This window comes from Ahaetulla prasina, chromosome 1 (genome assembly GCF_028640845.1).
Source record: "Ahaetulla prasina isolate Xishuangbanna chromosome 1, ASM2864084v1, whole genome shotgun sequence".
Classification (NCBI taxonomy): domain Eukaryota; kingdom Metazoa; phylum Chordata; class Lepidosauria; order Squamata; family Colubridae; genus Ahaetulla; species Ahaetulla prasina.
The window spans coordinates 97,398,867-97,421,266 of NC_080539.1; the positions used below are offsets into that span (position 1 = coordinate 97,398,867).

Consider the following 22,400-nt stretch of genomic DNA (forward strand, 5'->3'; position numbering starts at 1 on the left):
AGGGGCAAGGAAAACCTGCAAGGCCGGCGTCCTCCTGAAGAGAGGAAGAACGAACCCCTCGCCAAGAGAACCCGGATTCTCGCATTCCGGGCTGCGTAGTGGGGGGGGGGGGCGAGGAGGAGGAGGAGGAGAAAGAACAAGCCGGCGGAACACGCAAAGGAAGTCGGGAAAAGGTTTTACATCCGGGAATCTTGGGCGACAAACCCACCGACAAAATGGCGGCCCGGAATTGAAACCCCCCCCTCAAAAAAAAAAAAGGGGGGTAGAAATTGAGGAGGGAAGGGAGCCGGAACGTTTTAGGCTAAACCGCGTAGCTGTCGCTGGGAAATCCCGTCGTCGCCGTCGTCACCTTCCTCCGGTTTGCTGGGCTTGAGGCGCTGTCACCACCGCCTTTCCCCCAGGCAGGTGGGTAGATGGGTTTGCTTGGGCTCCGCCTCAGGGAAAGGAAAATTGGTGGCTAGTTAATGAGGAAGGCCTCGGAGACGGGGCACGCCTTGGCCTAAGGTTTTATGACACTCCGCCGCTTTGACGGGAATCGTCCCGACTCCTTTGTGTTTCCCACCCGCCCGTAGCTCGGGTCACCTAAGATTACTTCGCTGCAGCTCCCCCACTTACATCGAGCGCCTGGCCTCTGCGTGTCTTACGCTTCCCCTTGCTGTCCCTTAAGCCTAAATCGCATCTCTTGTAGGGTTTTAAAGGAGCTTTTTCTTTTTAAATGGGCACCGTTTTTCTTTATTTGCTTATTGCGGTTTATTTGATTTTTAAACAATGGAGGCATATACCAGTTTGGGGGAGGGGAATCATCTGACGTTCTCAAGTTACAGTGAATTGTTTTTTTGAGTTTTATTTTTTTTGTGTGTGTATAGTTGTCCTTAGCGTAGTAAAGATAACAGGAAAAGTGTTAATTGTTTATTGTTTATATAAGGCTTCTGACGTGTTTGTTTTAGTTATAAATTTTATCAAATTACATAATTAATAGCATGTGATTTGAATATTATAAAGGTTCAGTTCTTGTCTTTATAATAAAATAGACCATTGTATCCCCTATAGAAAAAGGATGTGAAAGAAAAGGGGAAGTGAAATGAATTCAGGTATATCAGCCCTATTAAAAAGAGAATAAAAGAAACATTTACAAAACGTGGTCCTAAGTTGTTTAGTTCATGTTTTTTTTGGCTATTTAAATATGTCCAAATAATACTAGCTTTAAAGGACATAATGATTGTTTTAGAACAGGTTTTAACAACTCTTGCAAAAGCAAACTAACAGTTTTGTTCTCCAAATTCATAATGTTCCATTGACATAAATTTTTCAACTTTTGTCATTGCTTCATATTTTCTTTTTAACAATGCAGTCTCATCTTATTTATTCATAAGTGCCTCATTGTATTAATTACAAATAGACTGAGAGCACAAATAGGTTCATTATTACCATTTTGTTTTTAATGCTGCCAAAGTCCAACTGACTGGGGGATTTTCAGTGCAGGTAAATAATACACAAATAATTCTGGCTCGGCACAGTGTGAATCGTTTATGTAATTCAGGGGTAGTCAACCTTTTTATACCTACCGCCCACTTTTGTATTTCCGTTAGTAGTAAAATTTTCTAACCGCCCACTGGTTCCATGGTAATGCGCCGTGTATCATCATCTGCGCATGCCTCTCACGCATCGTGAGTTGGGTTTGTGGGGGAACTACCAGCTCTGCTTGTCTGTTACAACTGAGTGGTGTGGGGGGAGATGCGTGAGCTATTCTGGGATGAGGCTCTTTTGTTTGTGGTCGCACTATAGCGCTATTTAGTTTCACTTACGTTACATGAACTAAACTTATGCGCGGGTGATACAAATAGTATATTTTCAGAAATTTAAATTGTCACGGGGAATTTTATGAAAACCTAATGAAAATGTTTTTAAATAATGCTATGAAATTTTTAAAAAAAGTTAATTAAATTTTTAAAAAAAGGAAAGTGCTTCAGTATCAGACGAAACCCCTACTGCCCACCATGAAAACTGGAATGCCCACTAGTGGGCGGTAGGGACCAGGTTGACTACCACTGATCTAATTTCAGCATGGTTCAGTGTAGGAAGCACTAAGTTGTATTCAATATTGGTTACAAATTTGGAGGCAGATGTGACTTTCTTCTTTGTTTCCTATCTATTTGCTCACTTTTTATGTGGCACGTTTGCATGCTGAAACCTGGAGAGAAATTCTGTCTTCCTTCTTCTTGCCACTACTACTCATTCCAGTCACTATTTGTTCATTCTGAAGACAAATGAATATATATTGACAAAGGAAAAGAAATAGTTAAGCATCCTATTTTTGTAAAATAGAGAAAAACATGTTTTATTAAGCAGTTTTTAGATTTACAATGTACAGTACAGAGGTTTAGCTTAAAAATACAGTAATTTAATTATAGTGATGTGATGCAGTAGAGAGTAAGGCCTCAGTAGACTTGATATCTGAGATGTGAACTAGATGGTATTTGATATTCTGCCTATCTATCATTTTATTCATGTTTTTAATTAGTAACCTTCTATAAGAATTTAGCCAATTTCCGCTAAAAATAAAAGAACTTTAAAATACTACATATGTTTTTGTGAAAAAAATAGAGGTCAAAATAATCTAGGTCAAAATAATCTTCATTAGAAATTTATCTGATTTATTTATGTAACCATTTAAGATAAAACCATTTATCTTAAAGTTTTTGCATTATAATAAGATAAGGTGCATTCAAGAAAAAATTTGATATATTAAGGATTGCATTTTGAGAAAGCAGGTTTTTTATACCCTGGTTTTCAGTACAGTATAAGGCAGGAGTGTCAAACCCACGTCCCATTGGCTGGATGCGTCATGTGCTGGCTGTGGCCACCCCCATTTTAGCGAAGTTGCAATACATCATGTGATGACGTGTCATCACAAGTTTGACACTCCTGGTATCAAGGTAAAATTGATACTGAATTGACCTCTGAATCACCCCAGAATTTTGTTACAATTTTTGATGGAGGATGGGCAGAAACGTGATCATTATATTGAATCATAACTAATCTCTTTTAAGAACTTCCACTGAGATTTTTAACTGGAAATCTCTGCAATGTAGATTTGATACATTGGGGTTTACTGGTACTTATTAATTTTTTTATGATCTAAATCTCTCCTTTCTGTCCATAGAGCATGCAGAAAATCTAAAAATACAAATAAAACAAACAGTTAAAATATAAAATTTGTTTAAACTATTAAAAATAATACAAACTGAAAAAGTTTTAAGAGAATAAGAGATTGATAGATACATACAGACTATATATCAGAACAATTCATTAAAGTGCCCTCACTCTCTAAGTATAATGGTGAAGGCCTTCTCTTATATTTCTTTCAAGTAATGGAATGACTCTTTTAGGAATTATATTTTTCCCATCTCTTTTGGAAAGCGAATGAAAACTTTTTTCTTTTCTCTCTTTACCTTTACCTTTAATAATAATAAATTACATTACACTGAATTGTATTTACTGTTACAAGATTCTGATGGTTAGAAAGGAACATTTTAGCTGTTGGCACTATCTCCCAGAACTAAAATGAAAGAGTTATATCAGAAAGAGAATGTTTCCTAATATAAACGTTTGCAGCTGGCTAGTAGTTAGGGATGGAGATGGATGGAAACAGAAACTGATTGTTGGCTTTCTAAAGTGATTAATCAAAGTAGCAGTAAAATTTATGCAATATAATTACTATGCTCACAGTAATAAAATAAGTTTCAGTTACTAATGCTTTGCTATTTAAGTTTAATTTTTTGCTATCTATTTTAATAAATAAGCAAACAAAAGCAAACATATTGAATCTAACAATCCCTCTAATTTGAACATTTATATCTTTTAAGGATTAAATAAATACTTTGTTGTTTGAGTAATAGTGTGTAAAACAGAAGTCAAGAACTAATTTCTTAAACATAACCAATTTCTTGCAAGAAGAGACCTGGCTTGCTAAAAGCAATCAATAGCTATGCATAAATGGATCGGGCTTCTTTTGGGAATCTTTAGCCAGGTATGGAAAGGTTAAAACAATTCTTCAACAAAAGGTGGTAAGTGTCTAATGAATTTGGATGGGTATCTGCAGGATGTCATCATAAGTTTGGAGACAGTCTTAATATCAATTCTTTTATTATTCTAGATTTGGATTGTAAAAGTGGGTTATTTTCTTCAGATTGTAAACACCAAATATTAAGTAGAAGGAACTTTGTTTTCATACCAAATATTCATAAGAATGTGATAAAAGTAAGAGTTGAATAAAACATTTTCCAATAATGTAACAGTGTTTTATTATTCTATTTAGAATGACTATTATTCTATTCTCTTAGACTTGAATGGATGGATGTACTACTGGAATCAAGATCAATTGTGTTTTGAGGTTGCCATCCAACTGATTACAGTATTAAGCATATTGAAAATCTTGGTTAGAAGTTATAAGAGTTCATGAAGAGAAGCGAGAAACCAGAGGGATATAGACAAATGAGGCCTAAAACATTTCCTGCCAGTAATTATACTAGCAGCAGCCGGCAGATGTTACAAGAAATACGAGAGAGCCTTAGAAATTTACCGAAGCCTTCGGATGCTGCAAAAGTTGAACAAAACATGGGTAAAATACCAACTGAAGATCCCAGACAAGGTCGAAATCCCCCTAAATTTGTTACCTACCATAAAGCTTTGCAAGAAATTAGAAATTCTCTACTTCCTTTTGCAAATGAAACAAGTTCTTCAACCAGAGGAACATCAGAAGTTAATCGTCAGATGTTTCAAGATCTGCAAGCTGCTGGATTTGATGAGGTAAAATATAATTCCTAGTGGGATATCAAATTGGTAATAGCAAAAATATTGTTGTGATTTATTGGGGAAGTACATTCAAAAAATGTGTTTGATTAGGATTATGTTGTTTCCCGTGCACATTATTTGAATTTGCTTATTACTCCCAAGTTACATTTCTTTGTTTGTCATATTCATATAGACATCTATCTCACAGGCAAGAAACTGGGTGGCATACGACAAACGCTGAGTAGACCCTCTTGAAGAATAAATGCAACTGATGCATAATACAAAGTTGAGCAAAAGTCCTCCTAGCCAGAACTGCTACCTGCTCCTTGAGCAGGAGACGTGAGTTTAGAAAAATCCTCAGATTGCTCACAGGGTCTGATTTGGGTAGTGTGACCTCCATCCAGTAGCAAAGAAGATAGAGTCTTAGAACCTATGGGCCCAAAACCCCAAGTCACTCAGTCTTGCCAGAGTTCAATTAAAGCCTACTGTTTCCCATCAAGACCCTTACATTTTCTATACACTAGAATAAGATGTCCATAGCATTGCTTAATTCAACAACAATGGAGATGTATAATTGGGTGCCATCAGTGTACTGATAGTAACCAATTAGTGATGATATCTCACTCCATGGTGATGGATGAATTCACCTAGCAATCTTGGATAGATGTTGAATAGAGGGGAAGTGAGTTCCAAAACACCTCCAATCCTCTCTGTGGATCCAGAAAGATACCATGGTAAAAAGTACTGAAAACCACCCAGAGATCAGTTAGCTGAACAGATTTGTATTCTCTCCTTATTTTAAAGTTACTTATGTGGTTTAACAAGGGTTATTCAACTGCCACATTAGGAAAAAAAACCTGTCACATAAAATTAAAATGAGACATCAGAAGTAGGAATCAGTTTTAGCAAATTTGAATGGATTTTATGCAAATACCATAACAATAGATGATAATATGGTATACTTTAGATATACAGTAGATTTCTGTTTACATTGTAAATAGATATAGAAATAGAATACGTGTAGTAGAATACATATTGTGGTAGCTTTTTCTTGTATTTTCTATATCTTTTATTTGCTTCTTGGATTTATGTTAATGTAGTTACCTGATATTGTTTGTTAAATCGGCATTTAATAAAAATTGTGGAGAAAAACTCTCTCAAATATGTTAATGGGATTTGCTTTTGGGGGTGCAAGGTGGATGTAAAGAACCCGATCTTGGAATTTAGAAAAAAATGTTTTTCTGTATAATTTGAGATTCACCCTGGCATGCTAATGTCATCTTGTTTTATAATGACCACATTTCCAATGCCATTGATGCTCAGATTATACCAATATTGCATTATTAGGAATAATAGCACTAAGTCTTTATATTTTCAATCTAATATTAAATACAGTGTTTCTGACATTTTTTTTGTTATAAATGATTAACTATCTTATTGGGAAATTGTTTTTTTGTATACTTTTCCCATCAATAGGATATGGTTGTGCAAGCTCTAAGACAAACCAATAGTCGCAGCATAGAAGCAGCCATTGAATTTATAAGTAAAATGAGTTATCAAGATTCTCGTCGAGAACAAATGGCAGCAGCTGCATCTAGACCCCTTACTGCTGGCCCCAAGCCCCCAGGTATGCACATCCATATATACCCTTGGGAAGGAGAAATGGAATTTGTATGTTTTCAAAACTGATGGGAAATAATTTGAAATAAGAGATACTGACTGAAAAATAAACAGTGTTTTTAACATTTGTAGTTAAAATGAAGTTTTTAGTTGCAACTTCATTGGCAAATATATCGGTAGTATATTATATTGAAAGGTGAACACCAGCACGATGCAATAGCATAAAGATATAAAAGTACTCCTCTGCCTCGTTCTTTACTCTTCATTTAACCTCTGTTTCTCATAATTAATGTAAAAGAGGTAGAAAGAAGGCAGAAAGGTGAGAAGATTGCCAAAGATATTGTGTAGGCAAGCTCCACAATTAAAGGCCAGTGGCACATATATATTAACATGAAAGTAAGGCCTGTTGTTTTCCTTTCCTAATTAAAAAACATTCTTATGGAAAAGAACCTAGAATAGAGGGGGAAAGAGGCACTTCCTTATTCAAACTGTACCAAAAATACGCTTTATCTTACTGATAAATGAGTATCTTACTAATGAATTTTTTAAAAAAGCAATTTGAAAAGGGCCAGTTTGCCACAAAGAATTAATAGGAAGGAGACAATTAACAAAATCCTTTTGGAGCTTTTTTATTGCAAAAACTATTTAGGGTCAATGTTACAGTCCTCTATCCAGGAGTGCCACGGGACATCTGGGTCCAGGGACTTTACATTGTCATATGAGTACAGGTAGTCTGACGTATGACCACAATTGAACCCAAAATTTCTGTTGTTAATCAAGACACTTGTTAAGTGAGTTTTGCCCCATTTTACAATCTTTCTTGCTACAGTGAATCACTGTAGTTACTAAGTTAGTAACACGGTAGTTAAGTGAAATTTAATTTTGCTTAATCAGTGTTGACAAGCATTGATCTTACTTGTCAGAAGGCCACAAAAGGTGATCACGTTACTTTAGGATACTGCAACCATCATAAACACAAGCCAGTTGCCAAGTATCCAAATTTTGATCACATAATAACAATGTTGCAACGACTGTAAGTGTAAAAATGGTCGTAAGTCACTTTTTTCAGTGCTGTTGTAATTTCAAACTAACACTTAACAAATAGTTGTCAGTCGAGGACTACCTATATGCACTTAGATTGTTTCAAAAATTCATTAGTCTGTAATAAATGTAATAAATTTTGTAATAAATTCATATGAAATTTGATTTAAATTGTTTCTCATCTCATTTTTATATCAGTTCATTCTGTGTATTTTTATGTCAGAAATGCTTGCTTCCAATCTTTTATATAATGACTATTCCAGAATTTTAAAATGAGTAGTAAAAAATTTGTCTTTTTACTTTTTTAAAAAAGCAGGAGGAGCAGTACAGCAGTCAGTTATCCGTAGACAAAGCTGGAAAGGTTCTAAAGAATCTTTGGTACCCCAGAGACATGCTTCTGCACTGGGAGATGGCCTTACTTTTCATTCAGAAAGCCCTATTTCTCAGGGTGAAGTAGGAAGACCATTATCTGGGTCTGGAATTAATGCATTTGCTCAGGCTCACCCTGGTAATGGACAAAGAGTGAATCCACCACCTCCACCTCAAGTCAGGAGTGTTACTCCACCACCCCCCCCTCCCAGAGGAACACCTCCTCCTTCCTGGGAAGTAAATTCTCAAACAAAACGGTATTCGGGGAACATGGAATATATGATATCTCGCATTTCTCCAGTGCCTCCAGGATCATGGCAGGATGGTTATCCTCCCCAAACTATGAATTCATCATCTATGAATCCTTCTGTGCAGGGACAAAGAGGTATTAGTTCAGTTCCTGTTGGTAGACAACCAATAATCATGCAAAATTCAGTTAATAGCAAATTTAGTTTTTCATCGGGAAGGAGTGGAATACAAAATGGCAATTGTCAGGCTGAATATATTGTTCATCAAAATATTGTGCCTGGCAACTCAGCAAGTCGCCAAGCACCTCCTCCTTATCCAATATCCCCAACAAGCCGACAAAGTCCTACACCTTTGCAGATGCAAACAGGAGGTCCTGCTTCCCTTTCAGCATATCCTAATGGGAACATTTCTCAATCTATGATGGTGCCAAATAGAAACAGCCATAATATGGAATTATATAACATAAATGTTCCAGGAATTCCAACAACCTGGTCACAATCATCATCTGGAAATGGACATGACATCCCAGTATGGCAATCCAATATTCCAGTAAGGTCAAATTCTTTCAATAATCATGTTGGAAACCGACAAAACCATGCTGCAAATTCACAGTCTTCTGCTACAACAGTTACAGCCGTTACTCCAGCTCCTATACAGCAGCCAGTAAAAAGTATGCGTGTATTGAAACCAGAACTGCAAACTGCCTTAGCTCCTACTCACCCTTCTTGGATTTCTCAACCAATGCAAACGGTCCAGCCCACCTCCTTTTCTGAGGGCCCATGTACAATTGTGCCAGTCATTTCACCTGCAGCAGAAGGTGGAAATTATCAAGGACCACCCCCTCCTTATCCAAAGCATTTATTACATCCAAATCTATCTGCCACCCCATATGAAGCTATGACAAAGCCTGGCAAAGAAGATCAGCCAGGGTTTCCTAAAGAAGAGGATGCTGAAAAGAATGAGAACAGTGAGACAATCGATAGAGAGAAGAAGCAAATAACAACTTCCCCTGTTCCTGTTAGGAAGAATAAAAGAGATGAAGAACGAAGGGAATCCCGTATTCAAAGCTATTCTCCTCAAGCCTTTAAATTCTTTATGGAGCAGCATGTTGAAAACATACTCAAATCTCATCAACAGCGACTGCATCGTAAGAAACAGCTTGAAAATGAAATGATGAGGGTAATTTTAAAAATTATTTCTATTTAAGTTTTGATTTGTATGGAATATACTTTGAAATTGTAATATTACCATTGCCTTAGACTTAAACAGTAATTGCTCAGGACGTGATAGCAGGTTAAAGACTGCAAATCTGACAGGCCAGGTTCAAGACCTGAGCACCGTGTGACAGGTGAACTCTCATTAGTTGCCTCAGCTCCTGCCAACCTAGCAGTCCAAAAGGATGCAAATGCGAGTAGATAAATAGGTACCACTTTGCTGGGAAAGTAAAAGCATTCTGTGCACCTTGGCATATAGTTATGCTGGCCACATGACCATGGAAATGTCTTTAGACAATGATGGCTCCCTCAACTAAGAAATGAAGATGAGCATTGCCTCCTAGAGTTGGACATGACTGGATAGGGGAAAACTTTGCCTTTACTAAAATGGTAATAGCTTACCAATTTTTATAGTGCAATCCTATTCAGGTCAGTCAGATTAAGTTCTTAAATATCTTTATGATTATGTGATTGATTGCATTATAGTCCAAGAAATTGTAAACATAAAACAGTCTAACAGGAAGCAGAAACAAATCAAACATAAAAACAACAAATGACTAAATGCATTTCATTTTTATTTTATTGCTCATAACAGAAAGTGCTTATAGGAGTGTGAATGGGGATATAGATAACAATATTTAGGCATCCACCAAGAACATAGAACAGAAGTTCATCAGAAACATGCTGCTTCAATAAAACTGGGCCAGGAAGATTAAGGATTTAACACCCAAGCACTGCCATGGGCTTGGCACCACCAGAAAGCGCTTCCCAAATCTGATACTTGCAACTAATTGTCTGTGCACATAGGTTGTCCTGATTCAAATAAAAACTGCTATGAACCAGCACAGTCTAAGATAGTTATAGATAAAGCTTAATAAAACTGGGAGTTTGTGGGATCTTGTATATATTGGCTAGTTGAATAGAAAAAGTATTTTGTTTTATTTCATTATGAATAAGGGTATGTTTAGTGTTGTTTGTTATAATATAGCCTGACTCTTGTTGGATATTTTTAAAAAAAGATTTAACAATTGATTTCCAATAAAAATAAGCTTCTTCAAAATTCTTACCTTTTTTACATGTTGGAAAAGTAGTGAAATTGCATCTGTTTTTTGAGTGCACTAGAATTTCATTTCAACCTCAATTATTTTTTATTTATATTATATATCTGCTGGGTTTGAAGTTCTCATGTCATCTGTAGAAGTGCCATTTTAATTACAGTATTTTCAAAAATTATTTGGTAAATTTCATCCTTATGAGTAGGAAACTAGCTGATGTCTGAGTCAGTTAAATTTCTTGTTCTTTCTACATGTTCATTCTTAGTCTCTTTCCTTTTCACTTTCACTAACAGCTGGTTTAAACTATTAAGGTGTTGGAAGCTTTCCTGACATCTGTAGCCTTCGTTACTGGGTAGGCAAGTAATATTTTGGAGACAAGTATTCTAATTAAAGAATAGCATGGATCCTTTCTTATGGGACTCTGCATGCTTACATGCATTTAAATTAAGCATGCTTTGTTTCACTGTATTTGAATGTATTTATATTAGATCACTAATATTGTATACCATATTTATTTTTATGTTCTACAGTTGCACAAGGACAACAATACATATACACTTTTTTATTTCATTTACATTGTTCAAAGTGGCTGAATTGTTTAGTACTGTACTCATTCTGCCAGATATTTGTTTATGTAGATGTTTAGTTTAAGATTGTATTGAATGTAATTAAAAATAAGATTTTTGAATGAAAGCTAGAAGCTGGAAAGTCATATGGGAAGAAATTAAGTGCATTTTCATAGTAAATAGATAGTATATGTCTGGCCTAAGTGTAAAAGTATTTGTTGGAATGTCAGTCAAAGCATCACTTTGTGACTTTTAAGAATAGTACAATCTTCTAATTAGTTTATCTAGTTTTATTGATGGAATTTCTTGCTAAAAAGTTGTCCTTGAATTTTGAGCCTTATTGTGCATGGCTCTTGAGTATGATTGTTTATAATATCTCATTTTAACATTTTGTTGTATATTGTTCTGAAGTGTTTTGATTGTTTCCTAATATGTTGCAATAAAATAAACTGAAATAATAAAAATGGGAGTATTATTCCCTAAGGAACAATATAGTTTACTTTTCTTTAAAAAAAAATTCACTATCTTTTTTTTTACATTTGTTGCATAGGTTGGGTTATCCCAAGAGGCCCAAGATCAAATGAGGAAAATGCTTTGCCAAAAGGAGTCCAACTACATCCGTCTCAAAAGAGCTAAAATGGATAAATCAATGTTTGTTAAAATTAAGACTCTTGGAATTGGGGCATTTGGAGAAGTCTGTTTGGCAAGAAAGGTAGATACAAATGCCTTATATGCAAAAAAAACTCTTCGAAAAAAGGATGTACTACTTCGAAACCAAGTTGCTCATGTTAAAGCTGAACGGGATATTCTTGCAGAGGCTGATAATGAATGGGTAGTGCGTCTATACTATTCGTTCCAGGATAAGGACAATTTGTACTTTATAATGGACTATATTCCAGGAGGAGACATGATGAGCTTGTTAATTCGAATGGGAGTTTTTCCCGAAAATATGGCCCGATTCTACATAGCAGAACTGACCTGTGCTGTTGAAAGTGTTCACAAGATGGGCTTCATTCATAGAGACATAAAACCTGATAACATTTTGATTGATCGTGACGGCCATATCAAATTGACAGACTTTGGACTTTGTACTGGCTTTCGATGGACACACGATTCCAAATACTATCAGAGTGGTAAGGCAAGCAGTTTGTCCCAAAATTGTCTTTATGTGTTAGATTATTATCACACAGAACAACAAGATATTGGTTTGTATTATATTTTCTACCAGATGATTTGGCTGGATATCATAACATGCTGTAAAGTAATTATAACTGTAGTTATTCATTCCAGAACATAGGAAATTCTTTGTAAGTGAATTTGAAATTAAAATAAGAAGATAGTGTGTATTTGTATGTATCATGTTTTAAAATGTTATAATTTCCAAAAATCAGCTGGTTTAGCACATGTTTGAATATATTTAATTTTAGGCTTTTTGCCAACAATAACTAAAATTATAATAGTACAGATGGGGTTTTTTTTCTTTCCCATCAAAATTAAAGCATTAGTAACTATCTTTTGAAACTTAAAAATTATTCTCCTATTATAAATTATATAACTTTATCTACTTAATTCTTAATTTGGTGTGCAATACTGAAAGTTTGAATAAGTAAACAGAGAGAACTTCTTTTCCTGTTTTTAAAAGTTGAAAAATCTAATGGATACATTATTTTGTGGAAAGTAAGGAATAGAAAGGTGGAAAAGGATACAGTATATAGCCTGATATTTTGTCTTTCAGTGTCTCTTTATATTATACAGAACATTTAAAAAAGTCCGGAAGAAAACCAGAGTTATTCAAAAATAAGGATGTGATTTCTACATCTACTGGGCACTCACTCATGGCTACCAGATCTGGATTGCAAAAAGATCCAGACAACCCCGAGAAATCAGGAAAAAGAAACTGAAAACAGTCTCTTAATTTTTGCTTCCATCTACTTACCATTTTACAACTGGTAGCCCTTGACCTGATTGGTGTCTAGATCTAGAATTAAAATAATTTGAAAAGGCTAACTAAATCAGGCATTGACAACCTATGAGCCCTCAACTTCCAAAAAGTCAAAATTAAAATTAAGAAAATTACAAGGATTTTTAAAGTATATTCAGAGAAAACTTCCAGGTTTATGTTGGAGACCATGAACAGAAATTTAAGAAGTGCTGAATATCTTTTATTTAGTCGGTTACAAATACTCTTGTGTCATTATTATTATTATTAACCTTGCCTTTTCCTGGTTAGGTAGTTCTTTCTTTGACCTCAAGGTGAGAGAAAAAGAGTCCAGATGATATTTAATAAATTTAAAAAATCTAATATTGCCTGGGAATTGGAGGAGGCTTTCTACTTATGGGAAATTTCTGCTAAGAGGCAATTTCTCTTCTCATCTTGCTCCTTTTTTTTTACATTGCTTTAATGTAAAGAAAAGAAAAACAAAAATCTACAGTACCACATTAGTAATGTTCCTTTACCCGTTTTATTCTTATAACCTAATGAAACAGGTAGAATAATCCAAAATATGTTCTAGTGCTGATAGTAATGTAGGAAAGTTTAGATACTATTAATATAGATAGACTCAATCAAAGCTTTAATTAAATATATTGCCATTCTGTAATGTTAGGCAATTGAAATTCCACTAAAATAATTCAGGCAGTTTAAAAATTTGATTGGCAATAAAATGCTTATAATTGATAAATAGCTGGTCTCCATTATCAGCTATTTTCAGACTTGTCCCAAAGTATATCATGTAAATACAGATCATCTTACTTCCATCCCAACATCTTTTATAGATGGTTTGCAGTCTTTAATGCCTAAAATACAATAGACTTTTTGCTAAAAAAAATAAATCCAATCTAGTATCGGAAGGGTCTCATAATGATTTTCTAATTGTGCTCATATATTTTTTTTGCTTGATCATTAACATTTCATAAAGGAACTAAGGTTAGAATATATGCTAAATGATGAAATTGTAATATTTGTAACAATTAATTAATTGATTAGACATGACCATATCAGAGAAAATAAAATAAAAGTAAAATACAGGATCTAATTCCAAGATAAAGTAAATAAAAGTAAATACAGTAATAAAATAATAAAATATATATGTGGTAAATACAGGGAATCAGCATTCAGATAAATACATCACCTTTATGTGATAATCCAGTCTATTCATTATAATGGTTTGTTAGCTGAGCTGCCTTAACTATAAACTTAGCAGTTCTGCTCACAATGTATATAGCTAGTCCTTAATTTGTGACCACAGTTGAGCCTAGAATCTTGGATCATTCAGAAAGCAGGTATTATGTGAGACATCACATGACTGCAATTCTGGAACTCCTGGTTTTGGTTGTTAAGTGATTGTATGGGTTGGGAGAGACTCTGGGAGGTTCCATTCAGGGGCTGAAAATCCTCTCTGCCAAAATCCAGTTGTCAGTTATGCATGTTTGTACAGGTAAATAATAAATTGTAATACTTTGAATTATTGAGGCTGCATGCTCACAACATGATATTTTATTCAAGAGTCCTTCCAATTCATTATATTCTTCTTGGGTAGCTCCCAATAATTGTTTATCAAAGTAAAAATCCTCTTAAATCCCTACTTGCTTTTAATCAAAGTCCTGTAATTTGATATATTGAAATGCTATATTGTAATTAGATATTTTTAAAAAAAAGAATCATACTTTTAAAAATAGATTCTGTGGAACTTGATTGATAACTGGAGGTTAAACATAATAGTAATGTTTGGGCTTTTGCATGTTAGGTGACCATCCCCGTCAGGACAGCATGGATTTCAGTAATGAATGGGGAGATCCAGCAAGCTGTAGATGTGGAGATAGACTAAAGCCTCTTGAACGTAGAGCAGCACGTCAACATCAGCGCTGTCTAGCACATTCACTTGTTGGGACACCAAATTACATTGCACCAGAAGTATTATTACGGACAGGTAAAGCTTTCCTTTTTTTCCTTTCCTTTTTTTCCTATAGCTGGGGTTGATGGCTAGTTTTTGAAAAATTGCTCCTGAAAACAATCTTAACTACAAGGTAGTTCCACTACGCTGCAGGTCTGTTGGCAATAACTCTTAATAATGTTAAGCTCAAAAATTATAAATTAAATTAATTTGTAAGAAACAAAACCTAATATATTAATATGTAACAAGTGCAATTGTAAGCCCTAAAAGTCAGGTGTGCTAGATCAGGGGTGTCAAACTCACTGGGTCACATCTGGCCGCCAGTTTGACACCCTTGTGCTAGATGTTTGGGAAATACTGTACTGGCATAATAGCTAGTACATTGTTAGAAAGAAATTTAGAATTACTGTTGATCTGTGTAATTATTGAGTTTTCTTTTGCTTCAGGATATACACAGCTATGTGACTGGTGGAGTGTTGGAGTGATTCTTTTTGAAATGCTAGTAGGTCAACCTCCCTTCTTAGCACAAACACCATTGGAAACGCAAATGAAGGTATTTGGATAAAAAAATATCAGTTGCCTCTGTGTATAATAATGTGTAGAAGCCAGATAAGCTTTGGTCTGCATTTAACTTAGAACAATGTATATATAATATGTTTTCTCTGTATGTATGCTTATACACAATTGTAGTTTGATACTATTTCTTCCCAAGATTTTAATAGAGGGAGCTACCAACCTACTTTATTTTCTTTTTATAGAAGTGTGAAATTATTCTAACATAAAAATGTGAAATTATCCTAATCAAAGAGAGAAGGTAATATGTTTTCTCTATAAGACCTTATAGTAGACTAGTTTTATTGCCTTGTTTCATCTGCAGGACATGTTTTTATTGATTTCTTTATGTATTTTGTCACTCTTTTAAAATAGAAGTCATAGTAAATGAAGTGATGGTTTGCTCTAGTCTTTCTTTTTTAATTGTAATTTTATTAAAAATTGCTATTGGAAAATTAAAACTAATACAAACTAAAAAAGAAAAGAAGTGCAACAGAAAATGCAGAAAAAAGTAGGGGAAAAATACAGAAAGAAAAATAATATAGTAAAGAAAAAGAAAAGAAATATTTCAAGAAATGATTTCCCAGTTCATCACAATTTTAGTAACTTATTTTCACTTCTCTCAAAATATAGGAAATAATCTCTTCTTCTGATGTTCCATCTCTTCTCTATAAAATAATCCTTAAAGTCTTGTCATTTCAGACCTGATCAGCATTAAGAATTATCAGAGATCAAAAATATATTTATTCTCCAGTGTAGCTGCGGAATAGGCCAGGAATGGGTTGCTACAGTTGGATTTGCCTAGAGACTGAGTCATAGTTTTTCGGCTATGCCCCTTGCCTTCCTCTCTCAGGCCCAGTTTCGACTCAGTCAGTCTTTATTAAATAAATCAATTTTATATTCTTTCCTTTTATTTTTAACAGTCTTGATATTTAGGTAATCCCTTCAAATAATGTCCTAGAATTTGATTTCTTTTTAATTTCTTTGGCCCTTCTCACAAAATTCTTTAAAATATAACATGTCTCTTTTGCAAATCCAATATAGGAAAATTATCTAAGTTTGTTATTGTACATCCTTTTTAAGATATCAGATGATTTCTTTCTTATGTCCAGTGTAGCATCTTTTTCCATACTTGGAGCCTATCATTTTTAAATTCGCTTTCAAATCAGTCTGAAAGCTGTCAGATAAAACTTGTTCCTCTTACACAACATTTAGGTACACTTGTAATTGACTTCTAGGTCCATTGTTCAAAAATATTCTTCAATATGTCCAGTGCTAAAATATTTTACTTCATTCTATATTAGTAAGTTAAATTTGAGTGCTCTTCTCCTAGATCTTCTATCTATCTATCTTCAAAGTCCCATCCTACCGTGTTTTTTTTAAACGAAGCATTTTCCTACAGGAAAGACTCCTACAATTTATTGGAAAATGTTATTTCAAATTCATTTGGATTCTTAGTCAATTTGCAATTTTCAAAATCAAAAGTTCTAATTTTTGCTGTTTATGTCTTTCTGTGAGAATTAAATTAAACTCACCTGGGGTTTTCAGATTTGTTGATCCAAAGTTTCCTAATAGATAAAAATCACAGTTTACAAGCTATTATAGCAGTCAACAAGCAATTTCTGATACTGATAAGAAATGTAAATCTAGTGTCCCTGAGCATCAGTCATGGTTTGAGTAAGATGGCTATTCGTTTGTCTCACCTAGACTGCTGTCTTGTGGACTCCTCATGAGGAACAACTGTCTGGAGCACTTGTCAGTGATTTTAAGTCCTCTCCTTGTTTGGAGAGGAATTGGAGCTGGTTTACTTGCTTGGTTTTCATTCTATCACAGATGTTGTCTCCATTCTTCAGTTTGCAATTTCTTCCCCAGAAATCATTTTGCTCCAGTCTTTCAGTAAAAGTCTGAATTACAATTTTAAAACACACTGAAGATAGAAAAAAATATTTGATGTATACAGTTAATAATAATGGATTTCTATTATATAGAGTTCACTAAAATCGAAATATTTTTGTTTTACATTTAATTATGAAGCAAAGCAAATCCTCAAAGTGACAAAATAATCCTTCTATTAAAATATTTACACATAGAAGCAAGAGGAAGAGTTATCCTGTCTATTAAGGGCAAAATGCTAACTTAGATTTTGCCCCCCACTTGGTATTAATCCAGGGTCATCTGTAGGAGTCAAAAAAGTCAAGATGGCAATTATGCAATCAGTGGCCCACCCCTTTTTTACATGCATCACAAAGAAAACACAAAAGAGGGGCAGGCCTCCTTCTCAACTTTTTGACTCCCCATGCAAACTGCCCCAGCATAAATCTTTGCTGTGATTCAAGTTTTTAGGCTCTTTCCCTGAACAGGGCAGTAGTGGTTCAGAAATATTTGCTTTTAGTTTTTTGAATGTGTTAGTTCCTGAAGAAAAAGGTGTACGAGTGTGTGTTTAATTTGAAACTTTTAACTTTGTGTTTAAATAAAGGTTATCAATTGGAAAACATCACTGCACATCCCACTGCAAGCAAAACTAACTCCAGAGGCATCAGATCTTATTATTAAGCTCTGCCGAGGACCAGATGACCGCTTAGGCAAGAATGGTGCAGATGAAATAAAAGCACACCCATTTTTTAAATCTATTGATTTTTCAAGTGATCTACGGCAGCAACCTGCTTTTTATATTCCTAAAATTACACATCCCACTGATACATCAAATTTTGATCCAATTGATCCAGATAAATTATGGAATGAAGATAAAGAAGGGAATGTAAATGACACACTTAATGGGTGGTATAAAAACGGTAAACATCCTGAGCATGCTTTTTATGAATTCACGTTTCGAAGGTTTTTTGATGACAATGGGTATCCATATAGCTATCCAAAGCCTATTGAATATGAATACACTAATTCTTGTAGATTAGAATCGCAATCTGATGAAGATGATGAGAGGACCAGTAGAGAAGTCCAAAATCGTGATCTAGTTTACATTTAATACAGAAGATAAACTGTGTTTCTGAATTTCTCAAATTATTATGTGTGGAAAAAATCCTGAGATACTGTTAGAAAGCTGACTTTGTACCCTCTTGGATTGGAGAAGGCTAATTATTCCAATTTTTTTCACAATTTTTTTCTCATAACTAGCCCTTTTTCATCTTTAATTTATTCCATCATTGTTAGTGCTTAATATAGAAAATAGTAATATTAGGAAAAATAAATTATAAATTTAAGCTTTTTGTAAACAGAATATAGTGATTTCTTTTAGGAAATGAGATGCCTATTTTTTTATAAACCACAGCCATTACTTTCTTCCAGAATTTTGCAGTCATTGCCTTTCTTGCATTAGCTAATTCTTAGTACACTCACAGACACTTTGTCTAGTTAGCCATATTATCAAATACAATATATATAAAACAAAGTATAAGATCATTAGTTATTATGAGCTCTGGCTATAGAACAAAGGTGGAATCTAACATTCATGAAATAACTAAGTCCATTGAAAATAGTAGCTTTTCATTATATATAAAAAAGATTGCACTTCAAACTATCTGTATCCTTACAATAAACAGTTTATATCAGATTATAATTATTTTCAACTTTGCATAACAGATTGTAATTGGTGATCCTATGCAGCAACTCAAAATGTCAGCTGTTAGATAGCTAACAAAAACTGTTTATCACAAAATTAATGTTAAAAGTTTGATTTTAGTTTTCTGCAATTCTGCAAATTTTGACAAAATTAAAAATATTTAAACCCGTGATATCTAATTGCAAAATCTGTTTTAATAACTATTTTACACTGTCTAGTATTCCCAAATTACTAGGTTGGAATAATTCCAGTCCATGCTTAACAGGGATTAAATATAATTTACACCATTGTTCTATTCTGAATCAACACCCTGAGATTAAAGAAAAAAGCTGCATCTTTTGCCATTGTAGCTTTTTTTCCTTCTATTGGCAATACTCTGCTTTTTTAAATATTCTGCTTTTTTATCTACAGATATATAGCATAGCACTGTGTAAATATTTCAAGCTCCCTGTGCTAGTACTGTATTCTTGTATCTGAAGAATCTCCAAGCACTACATTTTGTGCTTTCTAATGTCATACATTAAAATATGCACGTATTGGGTTGTTTTTTTTAAAAAAGTTTAGAAAATGGTTCTCTTTTTTCCCCAGCCAGTTATTTATTGTTTATTATATTTATGCTGATTATTTCATTTAAAAGAAGTGTGGCTTACAAGTAACTTCTCAATAACATTTTATCTAGCCTGTTTTTCAGGCCAAACATATTTAGTTTCAGCAATAGAAGTACAACTTGTCCCTTTGCAGCAATGTCTGTCACTTACCTTTGATTCTCTTTGAGCAGATATATTAAAATATCAGTAGAGTTTAGACAAATGAAAAATGGCCTATCTTCTAAAAATGTTTTCCAACATATCTACTGTTTCAGTTCCGATCCACTCTTCAGCTTTGTACTTCTTACATGAACATAATAAACACGTTATGTACCTTTTTTCAGTTAGTATACGCAGCCCTCCTATTTACACACCATTCTGTGGACAATCACATAATTCTGCTTCAAGCTACCACCAAAACAATAGGTTCTATATATGAGCCAGAGTGCAGACAATGCAGTGTACAGTTATAATTTTTGAGATTTGTTTGCTTTGTAAAATAATTCATAGTATAAAGAGGATTGACCTTGGTTTAATATTTAGGATTTCCAGTTAAACTGGCAAATTATTATTATATTTGTCTTTCAATGAAATATAATATATTTCTGGTTTATCTGGTTAAAACCAGATAAATCTAATCTGCTCTTGGGAAACTGCTTTGTAAATTTGAAAACAGAATTTTCATTGATTAACTTATTGAATAACAATCAAAAATTAAGCATATACTATACTGAAATTGATAGGTATTTAACTACACAGATAAACATCAAAGACACATTCATTTTCATTGGAAATAGAGGAAAAGTGATCTTTCGGATATGTTGCGATTTTCAGCTAAGGAATAATAGCACAATGTTTGTGTATTTTACATTAATTGTTTTAATTAAGCTTGTTAGTATTTGTATGCTGAAAAATACATATATTATAATTCTAAAGATTTGGAACATATAACAATAAAATTCTGCCTTACAGGCCATCCCATTCCAATGAAGGACAGGGTTAAATTAGGACAGCTAAAATTCATATTCTGAAAAGCTTCATGTAATATGTTGATGTGAATTTAATGTATTGCAAGCCTTTTTTGGAATAATTCTATTTCATTGAATGTAAAAACTAGTGTATTCTAACATACCTATAAATTCTTTTGGAAAACAAAAATATTCTCTATGAATTGTGACATCACTATTATTCTTGCCTATTACAATTCATTTTGTATATTTTTAGGATTTCTCACTTGCAGGTTTTCTTACACTTCGTTTTAGAGTCTCTCTAGTATGAATCCAGGGTATATTGTAGTGTGTCTTGCCACATTTATCTTTGCATATATTTCAGTTGTTCTGGCTTTTTTCACATTTAAGTTTTTCAGTATGTCCAAATTCATTTTTGCATTTGAATTCAACAAAACACAAATAATATTTTGGTTTTGAATAAAATGTCTTCAATTAAACATAAAATTTCAATGCTTTGCTTTTTTACATATATACATAAGCACTGTATTTATAAAATATTCTATTATGATATCATTGTACTGTAAATATTGGCATACTGTTCTCTTACATTCCATCTTAGGGCAGGCCCTTTTACTGGAGCTTTTCTACCATATTTGTAGCAGAAGCAGTAGACCATATGATTAAAGTTAATTTGAAACTTAAAAGCAAATCTGCATTTCCAGTGTGCAAAGCTGTGATGGAACATATGTTCTTGGGATGTTGATACATCTAGATTCTAGGAAATGCAATGTGAGTGGAATAATAGATACTGCTGTTATCCCAAAGTACTACTAAATTCTCTCTGCAATATATGTTTTTTGAAATGAAACATTTGTTATAACATAATATTTGAATCTAATAGTAAATAGAGTGCCCTGCTCTAAAAGGTGCTGTTCAAAATTAACTTTTATATTGCATTTTATGTATGCTTTTTATACTATAAATACTCTGCTGATAAAAAAATTTATTTTTAGAAAAGTAGTGTCTTGACACACTGTATACATGCATCAACTTTGCAAATTTCTGCTTGTAATACCTGATAGATTAAATTTCTGGAGTGTTGTACAGATATATTTATGTTTTGAAATCAGTTTTCTTTAGTGTACCATAAGTTAGGATAATAAAATTTAAATTCAGTGGCTTAAGTTGACATAATTTGTAATGTTGAAAAATATGATTGCTTGATTTTCTGTAATAACAGGGAATACAAAATTCCTATTATTTTCATAATAGGTATGGTATGCTATTTTTCATTATTGCCTTACTTATTCATATTTTCTAATTAGGGTACATTAAGAGGAAATTCACAAGGTGATATAAACAACTCAATCTCAGAAAAATAGAATAGTGTAGTAACAGATTTAATTTTTAATGCAGTTTCCATTTAAAAATTGTTTTAGTTGGCAGTTTTATGATCACATTTCCATAAACCAGTATAGTGTTTCTATAGAGAAATATAAATTATAGCATATAAATACTTCAGACTGAAAATAAAATCCTAGGATTTTTATTTTTATTTTTTGGCTGTTGAGTGGCAAAATTTAGGCATAATAAACCATGAACAGGCCTCAACAATATTGGCTCCTTCATCTGCAATCATAAAGAATTTTCATCTTTTTTTCCTAAAAATTAACTAAATATGGATAAAGCTAAACTTTGGATAAAGATAGATTTCTGATATTAATAAAATTGATCTTTATAATCTCTATAGAGCATACACATGTGATTTGCACATAAATACAGATTAAGCAATAAGAGTCTGCCCCTCTATCTTCACATACATGTAAAAATGTCATGATTGCTGCTTAAATTACTTTTCAGCTACTGTAATTGAACTCAGCAATGTAAAATTTTTGATCCTAACTACTTTCTTTGTACTGCCTTGATTTATTGC

The 22,400-nt window shown here is 33.5% G+C and overlaps 1 protein-coding gene across 5 annotated transcripts; it reads left to right on the forward strand.

Annotated features, from left to right (window-relative positions):
- The first annotated feature begins 151 nt into the window (after positions 1–151).
- Positions 152–21,647, forward strand: LATS1 (large tumor suppressor kinase 1). Of its 5 annotated transcripts, none has more exons than XM_058169812.1 (8): positions 158–405; positions 4,344–4,809; positions 6,271–6,421; positions 7,772–9,252; positions 11,459–12,041; positions 14,655–14,837; positions 15,248–15,354; positions 17,830–21,647. In XM_058169812.1, exons 2-8 carry the CDS (start codon positions 4,459–4,461, stop codon positions 18,334–18,336), a joined length of 3,363 nt encoding a protein of 1,120 aa, XP_058025795.1. In that variant the 5' UTR covers positions 158–405; positions 4,344–4,458; the 3' UTR covers positions 18,337–21,647. The 5 variants fall into 5 exon arrangements, 4 of the variants coding, with proteins under 4 accessions (XP_058025795.1, XP_058025787.1, XP_058025769.1 ...); XM_058169804.1 differs by having other exon boundaries at positions 159–405; positions 4,319–4,809; positions 7,769–9,252; XM_058169786.1 differs by having other exon boundaries at positions 159–405; positions 7,769–9,252.
- The last annotated feature ends 753 nt before the right edge of the window (positions 21,648–22,400 follow it).

Coding starts and splice junctions, on each gene's coding strand:
- LATS1 (XM_058169804.1), top strand. CDS start 4,459: ATGAAGAGAAGCGAGAAACCAGAGGGATATAGACAAATGAGGCCTAAA. Junction 6,422..7,768: donor TGCTGGCCCCAAGCCCCCAG/GTATGCACATCC, acceptor TTTTTAAAAAAG/CAGGAGGAGCAGTACAGCAG. Junction 15,355..17,829: donor CATTGGAAACGCAAATGAAG/GTATTTGGATAA, acceptor GTTTAAATAAAG/GTTATCAATTGGAAAACATC.